This window comes from Monodon monoceros, unplaced genomic scaffold, assembly GCF_005190385.1.
Source record: "Monodon monoceros isolate NGI ecotype Baffin Bay Population unplaced genomic scaffold, NGI_Narwhal_1 Super_Scaffold_13, whole genome shotgun sequence".
Lineage (NCBI taxonomy): Eukaryota > Metazoa > Chordata > Mammalia > Artiodactyla > Monodontidae > Monodon > Monodon monoceros.
In genome coordinates, this window is record NW_021703769.1 from 51,542,036 (window position 1) to 51,559,852 (window position 17,817).

General features: G+C 45.6%; 1 protein-coding gene across 1 annotated transcript in view; it reads right to left on the minus strand.

Annotated features, from left to right (window-relative positions):
- The window catches only part of CREBBP (CREB binding protein), a 132,068-nt gene that overhangs the window by 70,961 nt on the left and 43,290 nt on the right, over positions 1–17,817 (minus strand). Inside the window, exon 3 of the mRNA XM_029221308.1 lies at positions 2,172–2,348. Within this exon, the coding sequence (XP_029077141.1) occupies positions 2,172–2,348 (177 nt within the window). The remainder of the gene's footprint in view (positions 1–2,171; positions 2,349–17,817) is intronic.

Genomic DNA, 17,817 nt, shown 5'->3' on the forward strand with positions numbered 1-17,817 from the left:
GATGGCCCCCACAACAGAGAAAGATCGCACCCCAAACGTCAACAGCGCCAAGGGAGAGAGAAGCCTTCCCTAGCCCAAAGGGCTCCAGCCCAGGCACAGGTGGAGGCAGCCAGAAGCCTCTTTCCAGTCTGGTCCGAACCTGCCCTTGACAAGCACACCACTCTCAGGAATTCAGTCCCCTGGAGCCGCAGAGGCAGGCAGAGGAACCTGCAGTGAAAGGATTCTGCCACTAAGTTGGGGGTAAAGGATGAAAAAGTGGGCCTGGAGAAGATTTAAAAAAAGAAAAGGGAAGAAAATGTTAGGTCAGGGTTTCTCAGACTACAAAACACAGAATGTCTGTGAAAAGCAAACACTCTTACTCTGAAGCCAAAATGTGCTCCAGGTCACTGACCAAACCCAGGTGACAATCAACAGTACTGAAGTGCACGCTACTGCCCTCCCAGTGAGGACTGGAAAAGGAAAGGCAGGCGAGAACAGGAAGAGCAGGGCTGGGGATCCTGGCCTGCCGCCCCCAGGGCTGAGAGGAGCCACGTGAAGGGAGCAGTGGGCTTTGTTGTAAGTTCTGGGTCTGTATGGCCGGGAACAGGGCAATCCTGGCAACAAAATGTTACTGGAAGAAGAGAAGCAGATCCAGGCAAGTTACAGGGGGATGATCAGAAGAAGAAATAAAGAAGTAAAAACTGGAAGCAGCTTGAAAACAGATCTCATTGCTTGTACCCTTTCTTTTTAAAGAAGGAAGAATGTAGCAAACTGAGAGGGAATCTGATTAGGATACCTCAGTATCACTCCCTTTTCTGTTTTGTTTTTTTTTTTTGTTTTTTTTTGGCTGCTTTGGGTCTTCGATGCTGTGCACAGGCCTTCTCTTGTTGTGGTGAGTGGCGGCTACTCTTCGTTGTGGTGCATGGGCTTCTCATTGCAGTGACTTCTCTTGTTGCAGAGCACAGGCTCTAGGTGCATGGGCTTCAGTAGTTGTGGCTTGCGGGCTCTAGAGCGCAGGCTCAGCAGTTGTGGCGCACGGGCTTAGTTGCTCCGCGGCATGTGGGATCTCCCGGACCAGGGCTCGAACCCGTGTCCCCTGCATTGGCAGGCAGATTCTTAACCAATGAGCCACCAGGGAAGCCCCTTTTACTGATTTTTAACAAAAACAAAGAAAAAGAGATCCAACTCTTCCTGCTTCCAATAGCCGCAAAACTTCTAAGTACTGTAAGCAGTCAATTCCTTAGTTTTGGCAAATATACCAAGGTTATAGAAGATGTTAACATCAAGGGAAGCGGGTGATGGAGATACAGGAATTCTTGTCTGTATCTTTACAACAAATACTTCAAATTAAAGTTTTTTAAAAATCAAAAGACTAAAAGCAACCTTTTCTGAACATAATCCCCCAGCTTTCTTCTGAGCCTTCCCAAATCACTCTGCACAACTATGCGGATGGCAGCCCTGGCAGGGCAGGCCTAGGGGAGAGGACAGTGGCTGCTCCAGGCCCTGACCCATCGCTAAAGGCACATCAGAGACGCAGAAACCATGAATGCACGGTGAGGTCCGACAAAAGAACACACTTACCCTTAGTGGCCGGAATTAAAAGAGATGCCATTTTGTGGCACAAAAGGAACCATTTTCCCATTAATAATCTGGGTTAATTAGGTTGAGAGTTCCAAGGGTAGTTTCTATTTTATAGGTAGGAAATCTCAGGGAGAATGAAGACATGTGAAACCATCTGTCAAGTCAGACAGGACACACACATCTCACAGACAAGGTACAGTTCTCTGAAGATAAATGTCCTTCGTAACAGAAATGGATGGACTTCTACTGACAGCTTCAACCACTAACAGACAGGAAGTGTAAAAAAGCCCATCTCTCCAATTCTCTTGGCTCTACTGCTGAATCAAGAGGGTGACCTCTGGAGGAAAGTCAAAATGACGCATGGACATGAACCCTCTCCCTCCACATAGGGACCTCGGGAGGACTAGCTGAATCATCTTAACTAGCCCCTTACGGGCAGCTCATCACAGAAAATTAAACTCACTGAGAGAGCGTATGCATGAGAAATACAGGTTATTTTCCTTTTACCCATGACGCACTTTTAGTTGCAGATCTTCACTGTCAGCACGATAAAATCCACACACCAAAGCACCCACTGGAGACCCACAGCTCTGAGACCAAGGGCAACTTACCATGTTTGGCACGTTGGTGACTGAAGCATTCTTGATGTCTGCAGCGAAGGGAGGCAAGCTATTGACCATGCTCTGCTTGCTGGGCAGCTGAGGGTTCACTCCAGGGGCTCCCATCTGCTGCCCTCCAGTTTGACTAAAGGGTTGTCCAAATGGACTTGTGTTACCAGTCATTCCCATCTGAAACAAAAAGAGCAACGTCAGCCATCCTGACGCGACCACATATGAAAGGAAGAGCCTCAGAAATGCTCACTTTGACCCACTGAAGCAAAAATCATTACTTCCTGTAAAATCTTCATTTCAATTATAAATTAAAGGCTCATTCGCAGGGTTCACAATTAGGATTATGAACAACTTGCTCAAACAGCTACAGACTAAAGGCAGGAGACTAGTGAAGCTGCTCCCAACAACCCCATCTGTCCCCTCCTCCTAAATATCATCCCAAGAGCCAGCACTTTTCCACCCTTACCCCTCAGCCATACTCCTCACGCCAAGTCCCCTACCCTGAGAGTGGCACCGACCCATTAAGATCATTTGGGAAACAAAACCTTCCAGAATAACTGACAAAGGGGAGCTCCTTCAGTTTAATCCTTAATTACTCTATAAGTAATTAGTTTCTTTCAGCTACCACCCCCCAATCAGATTTAAGTTTCCATTAGTTCAAAATGCACAGAAGTACTGACAAAGAAATGATATAATGTCTGGGATCTGCTTTAAAACCTAGTGAGGCAAGGGGTAGTGTCGATGAAAAACGACTGGACAAACATCGGTGACTCCTCACCAGGGGACAGGTGTGTGGGGGTGTTATACTAGCCCCTCTAATATTATACGTATTTGAAGTTTTCCATAATAAAGTCCCATTTTAATTACAGAGAATTAAAAGAAACTATAGTAGATAAAGCCAAGAATGGAAAGGAGGAACCCCACCTATGCCGCGGGATGGGGCAGCAACCAACCACAGGAGTCAGAGATCCCCTCCAGTCAAGAGACCCCGGCCAGGTTCCCGCCAGACCCCTCAGCTCTAATCTCCACATGCCTGAATCCGGGAATCCCCACAGTGATGCCCTGCTGCTCAGCCACCCCCTCTGGAGAAGCAGAGTCTCATTACTAAGAGAGTGGCTTTCCTAGTCTGCCTGCTTTGCTCTCTCACGAAGTTGCAACAATCCATCTGCTGCCTGCTGCCTACTGCCTGCTCTAGTTTTCTGGTGTCCTGGTGCATTTGATGTTTAGAAACTGGGAGGAAGGAGTCTCCTGAAGGGAAGAGCCCCCTTCCCTATGGGAAAGAGTTTCCATTCAAGAAATCACAGCTCAGTTCTCTCCACCAACCTCACATGGTGACTGCACCAGCCCGTTCATGCTGGTTAACTCACGTTCCTTCTATGGACCTTTATCTCACCTGAAAGATGAGCGTCTTGCACAAGACAACTGCATTACTTCTTTCAGCTCTAAAATTCTAGGCTGCAAACAAACAGATGCTCAACACAATCGACCCCTTCCTGCTGAAATGTCCGCATAAAAACACAAATAAAACCAAACTACTGTAACCAAAAAGATCTTGTTCTGGCATTTTCATATGTACTGGTGGTTTCCACACATAGCCCTCACAGCGGTACTTCTCAATTTTTTGAAAGTGAACACATTCTAGCTGCCACTTTTGCCTTATTTGCTTTACTCGAGTAAACTGAAACAAATTTAAATTCAACTGAAATTCAAAGTCAACTTGAGAAAACTGAAACAAAAACAAACTCTTTACGAAGCCCACCAAGTAGGCTCAACTCTGAATTCAGATGATTTAATCAAGGTGAGACTTAATCAGCAAACTTTTAACATAAAGGACATTTCTGATTCTCAACTAGGTTCCTTCAGTTGCTATCTGAAACTCAGAAGAACTGAAGCAAAAACCTATATTTTCAGGAAGTGTTACACTAAATTAACTCCACGTAATGATTACTTTTTGTAGAATTCTGCATAAACTCAAACACTGCTCTCAGAGCCCCAAGAATTTGGGGAAAAAACATGGTTATAATTTCCATTTCCTAAATTTCATTTAAAATTTCTCTACTTAGGACCAAACATGTCAGAAGACACATGCATCAATTGACCCTCCATGAATCCGTGCTCACAGTCAGCCAGCGTTTACCTAGTGCCTGCTATGAACCAAGCCCGGTTCAGAACACATTCAGATGCAATTTTCCTACTTGTCATACAGCTTGCTCCATGTAACCACCAATCTGATAAACAAGAAAAATCAATGTTGTTTTGGAAGTTTCTAGTACTGATGAATCAAAGTGGATGGCAGCTGGAGGGTGGGAAAGGAGAGGCAACTGTCCTTCCACTGATGCCAACTGTCCAAGGCAGTCAGCCCTTTGGTGTAGAGAGGGACATAAATACCAAGAGGTCAAAGAGCTTCCAAAGGCGACCTGTGCAGCTCAAAGTTCATCAGCCCTGTTAAAAATGTCTAAGGCTCTGCAAATATTGGGACGGTGTTCACACGATCATCTTGCCAGGGTGAAAACTGGGTGGGTGTGTGGCCTGGTCAGTTGGCTACTACTTGCCTGGTAAGCCTCTGGGACAAAGCACCAAAGTGCTGTGGACACTGACAGATTTCATCAGGAAATCTGTTCTCACCTTTTCTTCTTGGCCATTCCAGAGTGAAGGAAACCTCTCAACATGGTTTCAATCCTCATGGGACAAGAACCAAGGTAAAGTCAAAGATCACAGACAGCAGGTAAGGAATGGCCAGCTCACAGGAGGCTATGTGTCTAAAAAAAAAAATTGGGGAAAATCCCACCCTCAGCCTATGACAACACACTCCAAGGATGAACCAAAGCAAGTCACAGCCACCTTCGGGATCAGGCTCCAAGGTCACGGATCAGCTCCCTGGTCCAGGGCCAGTCCCTCCTTAACATCAGAGCTAACAGAGGCCTAGGTAAGGACAGTCCTCTAACAGGCCACCCAGCCACATCAGCCAACTAGGCCCCGTGGTTCCAACTACCCCCGGCAGAGCCTGGTAGAACCGGAAGGCTGCTCCAGTCCTAGCCTGCAGTTTTGAGTAAAAGCCCTTCACTTCTAGAGATTTCTAGATTTCTGATTTCCTGTCTGTATCTCTTCTCCTTTGATCAGATCAAACATTCCCAAGTCTAGTTAACACGTTTTTTTTAGCACCAACGTGTTCTTTAGCTCATGATGAAATAGTATAAATCGAGATGTTTGTCTAACTCCAATTAATAAAATCAACGTATTTCTTTTAACTTCCCAACAGTTACTTGATAGCAATATAGTAAACTTTATTTTCTTTTGTCTTTTTTTTTTTTTTTGCGGTACGCGGGCCTCTCACTGCTGTGGCCTCTCCTGCTGCAGAGCGCAGGCCCCGGACGTGCAGGCTCAGCGGCCATGGCTCACGGGCCCAGCCGCTCCGCGGCATATGGGATCCTCCCGGACCGGGGCTCAAAGCCCCAGTAAACTTTATTTTCAACTGAAGTTTATCAGATTTTGATTTAAGGCTGCTACAGAACCAGCACACAATCTTTTCAATAATATTCAAAAAGTAGAATAGCAGGGTTTCCCTGGTGGCCCAGTGGTTGGGAGTCCGCTTGCCGATGCAGGGGACACGGGTTAGTGCCCCAGTCTGGGAAGATCCCACATGCCGTGGAGTGGCTGGGCCCGTGAGCCATGGCCGCTGAGCCTGCGCTTCCGGAGCCTGTGCTCCGCGACGGGAGAGGCCACAGCAGTGAGAGGCCCGCGTACCAAAAAAAAAAAAAAAAAAAAAGTAGAACAGCAGAAATAGGCAACTGTTCAGTTAATGGTGCAGTTTATATAAGAACAAATTAAAGCCTACAGAATATTTATATTCTGCCTCATTCAGCAACAGCCCATACATGTTAAAATATCCTTTCACTCTATTCTTCCAGAGCCCTTTTAAGCATTTAATTCAAGTTCAACCTTAGGAAATAGGAAAAGTTAAATATGGTAAGTACTGAAAAAAAGGCAAGCTCTCCCATAAGGAAATCTAAATTAAATGCTTTATAGGTCTACCAAGTATCCCCATGAAAACGCATTCTTGTAACCAAGTGTATCAATCAATCATTTGAGAACCTACTTACTCTGTTGTTTGTCTATCACTTCAATGAGACAATAAAGACATGTAAACTACAGTCCCTGTGTACCAGGGAAGAACAAACTAGATAAGAAGGTAAAAAAGACAACCTCCCCCAAACCCCCCAAAACTAGTGCCAGATCCTGAGGCCTACCCCCTGCCCCAGGATGGGATTAGGTATTAGCCTTGGCATGACTCTAAAGCATGAGACCAGATGAGGAAACCTGTCTTTAGGGTTTAGTCCAAACAAACCTGAACAATGCCTACACAAGCCTCATTATGAAACAAAGGTAGTGTCCGCAGCAAATTCTGTTGATAGCACCTGGCCCATCAGTCAAAAACTGCTGAAGTTCTGAGCTGTTAGGCAAGAAGGTGAATGACAGACATCACAGAAGAGGGACAGAGTAGACGATGCTTCTCTACTCTGACAGACACATACTACAGATACGCTATGGAAGGTTCAAAACAGGACACGACTCTGTGGCAGTATTTGTCATAATAATATTTATGACAACCCATCCTAAATCTATCTTTGGCACAAAACCAGGATGAAACTTCTTGCCTTCCTGGAACATACATCTCCTCTGTGTCCTTGGGCCCCAGTACATAGTGGGTATCAATTAGTATTTGGGGAAAGAACCAAATAAATGAACACTCCAAGAGACCCACTGCATCATGCAGCCCACCCCTCGGAACAACAGAAACCCCAACATGAGCCCTGACGGCAGGGGGGGAAATCAAAGAACCGTGCCCCTGTCACAGAAGCCAAGCACAGATAAGGGTCACCACTGGGTGAAGCGGGCACTGAGAGTGGCAGCAGAACAGGCTCCTTTCTGTTTTCTAAACAGTCACCACGAGGATCTCAGCTACTAGCTGCAATGGACAGGCTGTCAGTCGACTGGCCTGTGCTCAAAGGTTGAGTACAAAGAGCATATGCACTCGGAGTTGGTTTTACAGGACAAATACGATTTTGTGCCCCATGACAGCACAGACGGGAGCCCGGCCTGGCTGTACAACAGGCACTCTGTGCTTACGTGCACTAGGCCAGCAAACCTTTGGCTTTGGTGCAAGGCCTCAGCCAGGCCCCAGCCCAGAGCTTCCCACTGGTGCACTGCAATAATGGTCCATCAGCCTCCATGGTCACCTGTGGCTGCAAATGGTCTCCTCTGCTGAGCTCAGTGTGGGACAAATATTTCACTTTCTACTTGTGTCATGATATGACAACTATCAACATAATAAGAGAACAAGCTGTGAGCTGCAAAAGAGCAGGGAGATTCTCTCCACCACACTGCACTAACCCGGAGAAGATCTCTACTACTTACCTAACTTGTCTAATCAAATAAGGTAGTAACTGAAAACCCAAAGTACTAAGGAGGGGTGTTAAGGAGAAGTAACAATGATCATGTAAGTTTCTCCCCAGAATAGGTTTCTACAATAGTAGCAAGCCAAGTATTCCTTTTCTTGCTCTTTCTTAGGAAAATGGGACAGAGAAACACTTTCTTTGCAGTTAGGGCCACCACAGGTTGTAGCTCCTCTACCATCATCAGCAGCCCAAACTCCCTTGAGGTGAGACAGTGGGCCTGGGCCTGCCTGGGCAGTCCGTGGCAGGCAGGGGTGCCTGGGCGGAAATGTCTGTACACATTTTGTGTGATGTGCATTTTTGAGAGAAAAGGTCCATTATTAGATTCTCAAAAGGGGTCCTAAGATCCCCTAAAGATTAAGGATGCCTGCCCTTGGGGAAGGCAACTCCCTCTTCCTAGACCTCACACACCCCTGCCACATACGGGCCTTTCCCAGTACCAGACTCCCGTCCAGAGACGTCAACCACTAACGTAACAACGACCCTCACAAATGAAATCTCCCCAATTTCCATCTCCAAACATCCTCTTGAAATGCACACTCACAGGAAGGATCAGATCATAACTATTTTTGAGCTAAAAGCTTGATGGGGGACACACTGTGTGACCATTTGAGAATATAGGGAAAAGGAGGTAAGAGGGAAGATGCTCAGGACTGGAGCAGGACAGCCAGAAACACGCTTCCACTTCATGATTTTACTTAGAGTCCACCAGGGCTTCAGAAATGCTTCAAGTGGCAACAAATGTTGAGTTTGATGTGGTTTCAATGAGCCCACTAAACACGCTTTTTCAAAAGCTGAATTCTTCAGCAGTTTCCTCACACCTTGATATACACTTAAAACCACACTACACAGCAGAGCAATCAGAGGAAGTACCGCTGTGTGTGTGTGTGTGCGTGTGTGTGTGTGTGTGTGTGTGTGTGTGTAACTGGTGTGACGCTGGTCAGGAAACAGACAGAAAGAAAACAAAATACGGCCTTCAGCGATAAGCTTAGTAGGGACAATAAGACAGGTTAGAATTGTCAGCTGGAAGGCCTCAGAGAGTTATCTAGTTAAAATTTACACTCCGTTGGGCTTCCCTGGTGGCGCAGGGGTTGAGAGTCTGCCTGCCGACACAGGGGACACGGGTTCGTGCCCCGGTCCAGGAAGATCCCACGTGCCATGGAGCAGCTGGGCCCGTAAGCCATGGCCACTGAGCCTGCGCGTCCGGAGCCTGTGCTCTGCAACGGGAGAGGCCACAACAGTGAGAGGCCCACGTACCACAAAAAAAAAAAAAAATTTACACTCCATGGATGAGGAAAGGGTGGCCCAGAAAGCTGAGGAACACAACCAACCAGCTGGTGAACCTGCCGTGATGCTGGCCCTGCCCTGCCCCTCCTAGAGGCGCCACCGCAACTGCAGGCCCGTTGCCCCCTCGCTTATTTAGGCAGAGCCTCAGCTCCTCCAGGAGCACCCGGAATTGCACTGCCCAGACTCGCACCGCCGAAAGGGACAGGCTCAGTCAGTGCACCAAGACCAGGAGTCAGCAAACTATGCCCCCAGGGCCAAAGCAGCCCAATGCCTGTTTTTGAAAAAACAAAACAAACAAAAGTTTTATTGGAACATAGCCACAAATAAGATTTCATTCTAAGAGACAGCAGAACGTTGTGGTTAAGTACGGAGGACCTGGTCTGCGGGTGGCTCTGCCACTTGCCAGCTGTGTGACCTTCGGCAATTTACTTAAACTTTTCTGTGCCTGAGTTTTATCACCTGTAAAGTGCAGATGATAGCACCTCCTCTCTTAGGGTTGTGTTAGAATTAAGTGGATTCACGAACATGAAGCACCAAGAAGAGTGACTGACATGTAGCAGGTGCTACAGGTGCTGGCTAGTATGTTATTATTTGGCTTTGGGGGGGAATCATTTTACACTAGATGTAGTTTCTTTCCTAAGTATGCTTAGGGTACTAATTTAAAAACTGAACATTTTTCAGAGACTGTGTGATGGTGGAGTGGTTCAAACAGGTAGGATCAGAGGGAGAAGCCAGCTGGGATTACTGGCATTTGATTATGAGACATTTGCAGAGAAACATGAAATAAACTTGTGACAAAAACAATCTTGTGCATTCACCAGTTGTAGAAATACTTTTAACATACAACTATGTTCAAATTGTCCTAGTAAATCACAAAGTTTCCAGTTTCACTCTAGATTGTTTTCCAGCTTAAAAAATAATTAATACTCAGAATGTTAACTTGGAACTTAAAACAGATCATAAGCTGTAAAAATATATGATCAAAATACCCTAGCTTAACCTTCCTGGGTTGAAATTTAAATCAAAACATCGAAGAATTGAACAAGAAAGAACATTTTCACAAAAAAAGAGATTGATGTGACTTCCACTTGCAAGCCGGCCACGACAAAGCAACAAATGTTCCATCTGATGTGGCTTCGACCTAACCTGACAGCTTTATTAACCTGAAGTTTTTAGCATCTTTCTTCACATGCTGGTACACACATAAAACCACAAATTCATATAAAGTATGTAAAAACAACACAATTTAGGATGCCATGAGCAAAAAGCTGCCAAATAATTTAAAAGTCACAAGTATTCACTCTTTTCAATGACTAAGAAAACCAAAAACAACCCAAAAAACCAAGCCAAAAAAAAAAAAAAAAAAAAAAAAAAACAACCAAAAAAACCAGAACTACCCCAGAGTATGGCCATATCATTTGTAAAGCCAAAAGCATTTTCTCCTGGCAACCTAACATTGTTGGGAGAAAGCCAAGAAAAGCAGTTTCATGGAAAGACATGGCTGTGTTCAGCTGTCTGCTATCACCCACTTGCTCTTGGAATCCTTCCAGTACCTCAACTTGGCAGATAAAAAGTAGAAATATGCAACAAATCACAATGCCAAAGCCATCGCCTGGCTGTCCAGTGTCACCTGGAGTAAGAGAACTGGGAATGAGGACCCTGGACATGTGAGCAGCCCCCCTCGCTGAACTCAACTCTCAGAAGGACGCCAGCTTTGAAAGCATTCAGGGAAATACACAGTCCCCAAGTCTGAACACTCTCCTTAGACTAATAAATTGCAACTGGAAGATGGGAAGAAGTATTTGCTGACTTTCATGGTACTGCCCTTGGATGATATGTGGGCAGAATGTGACTTAGAAAGAACGGTGGAAACTCCTAAAAGGAAGGTGACAGGACAGCAGATCACTGCCAAGGCCTCAGGCCTCATTTGTAGTTGCCCAATTGTTCTAGAAACTTCTAGCAACAAAGGCAGTGCCCTAACACTGTTGGTATTCCTCACAAGTCACAAAAGTTAGACACACCAGCTCTTCAGGGTACAGTCTACATTAATTCACAAGCAAAAGCACCAGGCCAAGGTCAGTGGGGTAACTAATCCTGACTCTGCGGCTAATCAGCCGCGCGACTGAGACAAACCTCTTGCTCCCTCTAAGTTTTAGTTCTCCTCAGCCGTGAGACACGAAGCATTTAGATGACCACTAGGTGATCTTTAAAGGTCCCTGTGACCCTGGACTTCCCTGGTGACTCAGTGTTAAGAATTCACCTGCCAATGCCGGGATCATAGGTTCGAGCCCTGGTCCAGGAAGACACTACATACCACAGAGCAACTAAGCCCGCGTGCCACAACTATTGAACCTGCGCTCTACAGCCTACGAGCCACAACTTCTGAGCCCACGTGCCACAACCACTGAAGCCCGTGCGTTTAGAGTCTGTGCTCCACAACAAGAGAAGCCACCGCAATGAGAAGCCCACTTGCCGCAACTAGAGAAAGCCCGCGTGCAGCAACGAAGACCCAACGCAGCCAAAAATAAATAAATTTATTTTAAAAAAGTTCTTTGTGATCCGAAAAGCCAGTGACTTTCTTGGTTTTAAACAATCAGCCCTTGAATTGTATGATGTCTGTACTCCTGGAAGGCCCAGCTACCCGTAATGAGAGGCAGATGGGGACTCAGATTCTGTGTGGCCAAGTGCCAGCCCCTGGACTGTGAGGACCTCATTAAGTCTAGGCTCCCTGTGGGGTGGCCAGCGGCCCGTCCGAGAGACTGAGATTTTGTAGGGCGCTCCCTGCCACCCGCACTGCACAGACCCCCACGCTTTCCACAGCTTCACATCCTCCACGCCATTTCCCAGATCGTGTTACAGGAAGTACTGCCAAGCCAAGGTGAGGGTGATAAAACTTAAATTGATTGCCTTCCCTAATTCTTCAAGTCCTAACATTTTTTAGGTGGGAAAGCAGCCTCTTTAGGATTGCATCAAAGCCAAGTCAAGGCAAGCCCACAGTGGCTATGGAGAAAGAGGAAAGAGGAAAAGGTGATAAAAGAGTAGGAGAGAAAAGGGAAAAAGATAAGAAAAAAGCATTTTATTTTATAAGGAATGAACCTGTAGAAAGATGAATTTTAATTTACACTGCAGCTCAGCTACAGCACAATGGAACAGAAAGCCAAGTTGTTGTTGTTTTTTTTGCAGTACACAGGCCTCTCACTGTTGTGGCCTCTCCCGTTGCGGAACACAGGGTCTGGACGCGCAGGCTCAGTGGCCATGGCTCACGGGCCCAGCCGCTCCGCGGCATGTGGGATCTTCCCGGACCAGGGCACAAACCCGTGTCCCCTGCATCGGCAGGCGGACTCTCAACCACTGTGCCACCAGGGAAGCCCCGAAAGCCAAGTTTTTAATAAACCTTACCCCGACCCTCTACAGGGCAGCTCTCTCCTGTTAGGCCAAGAATTACCCTACTCCATGGATTTACAATCCACTTGAAAAATGATGAAACAGATCAGGCAGAGGAGACAACAGAGGAACAAGGCGACGTCCACACAGATAATGCGTGAATTCAGGGGAAGGAGAGGTAAAGATGGGACCGAACAGGCAAAGAAGGCTGTAGGGAAGAGAGCCCATGATTATTTCTAGCAAAATTTAAAAGAGAAAGAAAGCTGACATTTAAGAGAATTTTGTTCTTCCTCTCCATTGGGGCAGGAAAACTAAACAAGTTCTTGTAACAGACAGGCGATCAGCTTCACTGCTGGGGCAGGAGGTGAGTCCCAGGACGCAGGGTGAGGACACAAGCCCAGTGTTTTCTGGGGCCTCCTCGGCTGCAAGAAAAGGAATGGAGAGGATAAAGTAAAGTCCCACCCAGCTTATTAAATGCCATAAATCTCAAACCATAAAACATACTCAAAGACATATCACTGTTTCAAATACATGTGGCTCTACTTCTAACCAAAAACTGAGTTGTGTAAAGTCCTAACAAAAATATACTTGGTATAGTAAAGTGTTCTTAGTCATGTCCACTGGTGCAGAGACATGGCTTTGAGGACACAAAGAGGTACCTTAACACTCTACAGATGTTGCACCTCACTCCTGAAGATAATGTAAGTGAAAGCACTTGGAAAATGAAAGTGCAAAATCACTGTAAGGCAGTAGCGCTGGCATTAAAAGTAAAACAGTTCTTTTACTATAAAAACTCACCCATTACTGACAAGGGGAAAATGTTCCTTGTACAACATTAACTTCTAAAAAAAAGGATTAAAAAAAATATAATCCCCGTAACACACGCACACGTGTGCACACACAGAGCAAGGAAGACAGAACACCAAAATATTTAATAAAGGGTTTAGAGGTGTTTTTTATTTTTTAAACATTTTCTGTATTATTCAAATTCTCTGCATGAAACATTATTTTATCTAAGGAGGAAAAGTTATTATTTTTTTTTGAATTTTATTTATTTATTTATTCTTGGCTGCGTTGGGTCTTTGTTGCTGCATGCAGGCTTTCTCTAGGTGCAGAGAGCAGGGGCTACTCTTCGTTGCAGTGCGTGGGGTTCTCATTGCGGTGGCTTCTCTTGTTGCAGAGCACCGGCTCTAGGCACGCAGGCTTCAGTAGCTGTGGCTTGCGGGCTCTAGAGCACAGGCTCACTAGTTGTGGTGCACGGGTTTAGTTGCTCTGCGGCATGTGGGATCTTCCTGGACCAGGGCTTGAACCCGTGCCCCCCTGCATTGGCAGGTGGATTCTTAACTGCTTTGCCACCAGGGAAGTCCCGAAAAGTTATTTTTAAAAGCCATTCTCTGCTCAAACATTATGACTGCCCACAATGACAAGATGACACACTGTTGGGCTGCACACCTGTACTTAAAATATTAACTTTTTCTTTTTTAAAAATTAAATTTAATTAATTAATTAATTTTTTTGGCTGCATTGGGTCTTCGTTGCTGTGCACGGCTTTCTCTAGTTCCGGTGAGCAGGGGATACTCTTCATTGTGGTACGCAGGCTTCTCATTGCAGTGGCTTCTCTTGTTGCAGAGCATGGGCTCTAGGTGCGCGGGTTTCAGTAGTTGCAGCATGCAGGCTCAGTAGTTATGGCACGCAGGCCCTAGAGCGCACAGGCTTCAGCAGTTGCAGCACGTGGGCTCAGTAGTTGTGGCACGCAGGCTCTAGGGTGCGCAGGATTCAGTAGTGTGGTGCACAGGCTCAGTAGTTATGGCACACAGGCTCAGTAGTTGTGGCTCGTGGGCTGTAGAGTGAAGGCTCAGTAGTTGTGGCACACGGGCTTAGTTGCTCCGTGGCATGTGGGATCTTCCTGGATCAGGGATCAAACCTGTGTCCCCTGCATTGGCAGGCGGATTCTTAACCACTGCACCTCCAGGGAAATCCCTAAAATATTAATTTTAACCTGTCATCAGACACTGAATAAAACTAGGTAGATCAAACTGATTATGACTGTCAAGAGATTACTCTTGGGTGGTAATTTAAATCAAATTCACCCCGGTTATAACATGGTTGTAAGTTGTCACACTTTGCTCTAATGTATTATACATGTGACCAGAAAAAAAAGCCTGAATGAGGCTCAGCCACTCAGACATCTACCACTACTATTGGCAAAGAAGGCTGGAAGGAGGGAAAAGAGAAGCAAAACATAGTCAACAGCCAATCAGGATATAAAAAGCTGTATGTTGCTTTAGTAGCTTATGTTTATCAACTTGGAAATTTCGTGAGTGCCTCCTGATACAACAAAGGCACAATTATCCTGCTACCTTAATCTTGGTTCATATTTCAGGCAGCAGGGATACCATTTCATCTGAATCTATCTGGTACCTGAGCTTTGGAGAGCAACAGGCAAGAGACTGGGTCATGAGGGATTTACCAGAATGTGTTTGGCTCCCATGTTTCGATAGTGAGGTACTTTTACAGTTGGAAAGTACCTATTTCAGGAGTAGCACCTATTCCAGCAAGGAGATGATCCAGCTGCTATCACATCTGCCCAACTCTCACTAAAGCCCACCTGCCTCCCAGCTCTCAGCTGTTAGCAATGATGCTCTGATCTTTGGCACAGTGGAAGCTGAAAAGGCAGTGGTAAAATACACGTTATCAATTATTAGAATGATGTCTATTAAGCATCTTCCAGAAGGGAGATACTACGGGGTGGTGGAGGTGTACAGCATGCAGGGCCACGTCCTCTCGAGCCCAAGGCAAGAGACACAAGCTACAAGGAAAACACATGTGCGCTGTCAGCAGGTGGCACCAACACTGACTGCTAAATGGAGTCTGAAGGGGGAGAGGGGGGCCCTGGCCCTGTGGGCAGACAAACAGCTCAGGTGGTCTAACTTGAGGTGGGTCTTGAGAAGTGGGCTAAATAGTAACTGTAATATTCATCAGTGACGGGTGCTGTTCGGCATCATCACCATGAATGAGAATAAGCTAAGACATCTCAAGAAGGGGCCTGGGTATCCACTAGGCCTAGAGAAGTTACTCTTGCAGTTTCAAAGTCTCTCTTTACTCAGTTACCCACAAAAATCGGACTAGATGACCAGCCATCTGGCTGGGAGTTGACTGATAGATCGAAGGTATTAATTAAAATGAACATCAATACTGGGAACAGCAGGAGTAAGCTGGTTATTAATGTTGATAATTACTTATAAGAGGTAAGCTCTGTCTCTGAAGAGCATCACTTGCAAAATCAACAGACAGGAATGAAAGCTGCTATGATGTCTCCAATCAGATTCAGACAGACTGAACTGAGAGTCACCACCTTCTGTCTTCCGGCCACACCCATCTCCGCACACCTTTCCTTCAATGAATCCACATGTGGCAGTAGCACAGCTAGGTGCAGCCACACCCTGACAACTTTAAGAGTACAACTGCCAAGCAGGCCAGCACCTCCCATTCTACAGCCAATCTCCAACCAACATGTGCCAAGTTCTCAGGGGAGAAAACAACGCTCCGAACCTCCCCTTGGTCTGTCCCTTATCTCCATGCCCCAGTGCTTTCCCCCATAGCCCTATCAGCATGGCTGCTCACCAATGAGACCATACACCTCTGTACACCATACACAGAGGGCTGCTCAGACTTCCTGTTTCCAACTTAAATGGAACAGCACATAGGAAAATGCTCTGAAAACCACAAAGCACTGTGCAATCTTGAGGTGCCTTTAAGATCTCTTTCCAAAAATAGAGCACAGAAAATCTCTAACATCAGACAGGATTCTCTAAAGTGAATAAATTTTCTACAATACTGAAAACAGACGGGCATGCATTGTAACTTGTAATTTACAAGGTCAGTAATTCCAATACGATGTATGAAGTTGGCATTTCCCAGTATTATCTATCTCTTGCCTTGTTCTAGGACTTAAGATGGCTTGTTTTCCAGTTCATTCTTCAAACACTGGGCAGAATAACAGAATTAAACAACTCATTATTGAGGGCATGAAGCTTCCACTTGGTAATAACAAAGCAACCACTGCAATCATGCCATTTTTCAAAAGCTACAAACCCAAGTGCCACATTCTTACCCTAAAATATACAATAATATGCACAGATGTAATTACACAGAACTATGGCTTTGGAATTACAATCCACTGATAATTACTTGCATCTCCTGAACAGAAAATGTCATCAACAACCAATTCATAGCTCTGATCTGGTGTTGTTCAGGGCACTCTGGACACTTGTTCATTAGAACATTCAGGAAAGGTGCTCACTCCTCAGCAGACAACAAAAGGGGGGAAAAAAAGGAATTTTTGCACAGAATGCATTTTACCAACTGTAGCAAAGATGATCAAAGAAAAATAAAAAATGTTTTGGGGAAACTCCATTTGTGAGTAATTTTTATTTTAACAATTATTAAGACAAAACCCTCTTGTTTCTGAGATTCAGCTACACCCACTGCTTTAAGTTCTTGTAAAAAGCAAAGTTTTCAGAGTGTTATGTGTATACTCAAAACTCTGCACAAATACAGAAAAATTTTAATACAAAAAAATTAAAGAAGAATTTTAAGTCATATGAATAGATGTTAAAAATAAATGAATCAGGGCTTCCCTGGTGGCGCAGTGGTTGAGAGTCCACCTGCCGATGCAGGGGACATAGGTTCATGCCCCAGTCCGGGAAGAGCCCACATGCCACGGAGCGGCTAGGCCCGTGAGCCATGGCCACTGAGGCTGCGCGTCCGGAGCCAGTGCTCCGCAACGGGAGAGGCCACAACAGTAAGAGGCCCGCGTACCGCAAAAAAAAGAATCAAACCTATATGTATCAATTTAATAATACCAAGTTTTTTTAATGAGATGAATACATATAGCGTACCATGTATATCGTGTATAAGACACTTAGATTTTTAATCTGTTAGATTTGATTTCATTTATTTTAAAAAACTATGAAAAAGAGACAAATCTCCCATGCAGAAGCGCTCCAAATAAGTTACACAGACACCCCACCAAGAGGGAGATAGAGCCCAACCCCATTCTTTAAGTGTGGGCTGTGCATGGTGACTTCTTTCCAAGAGGACAGGCTAGAAGGGGGAGGGAATGGAACAGTACAGCAGAGACACGAACTCAGCCAGGTAAGCCACACAACCATGTGATCAGCCATGATGACAATATGCACACTTTGCCATGTGATAAAAATGGCACTTTAGGACTTCCCTGGTGGTGCAGTGGTTAAGCATCCACCTACCAATGCTGGGGACACAGGTTCGATCCCTGGTCCCGAAGATCCCACATGCCTCGGAGCAACTAAGCCCGTGCGCCACAACTACTGATGCCCGTGTGCCTAAGAGCCCGTGCTCTGCAACAAGAGAAGCCACCGCAATGAGAAGTGCGCAGCGCAACGAAGAGCAGCCCCTGCTCACCGCAACTAGAGAGAGCCCGTGCACAACGAAGACCCAATGCAGCCAAAATAAATTAATTAATTAAAAAAAATGGCACT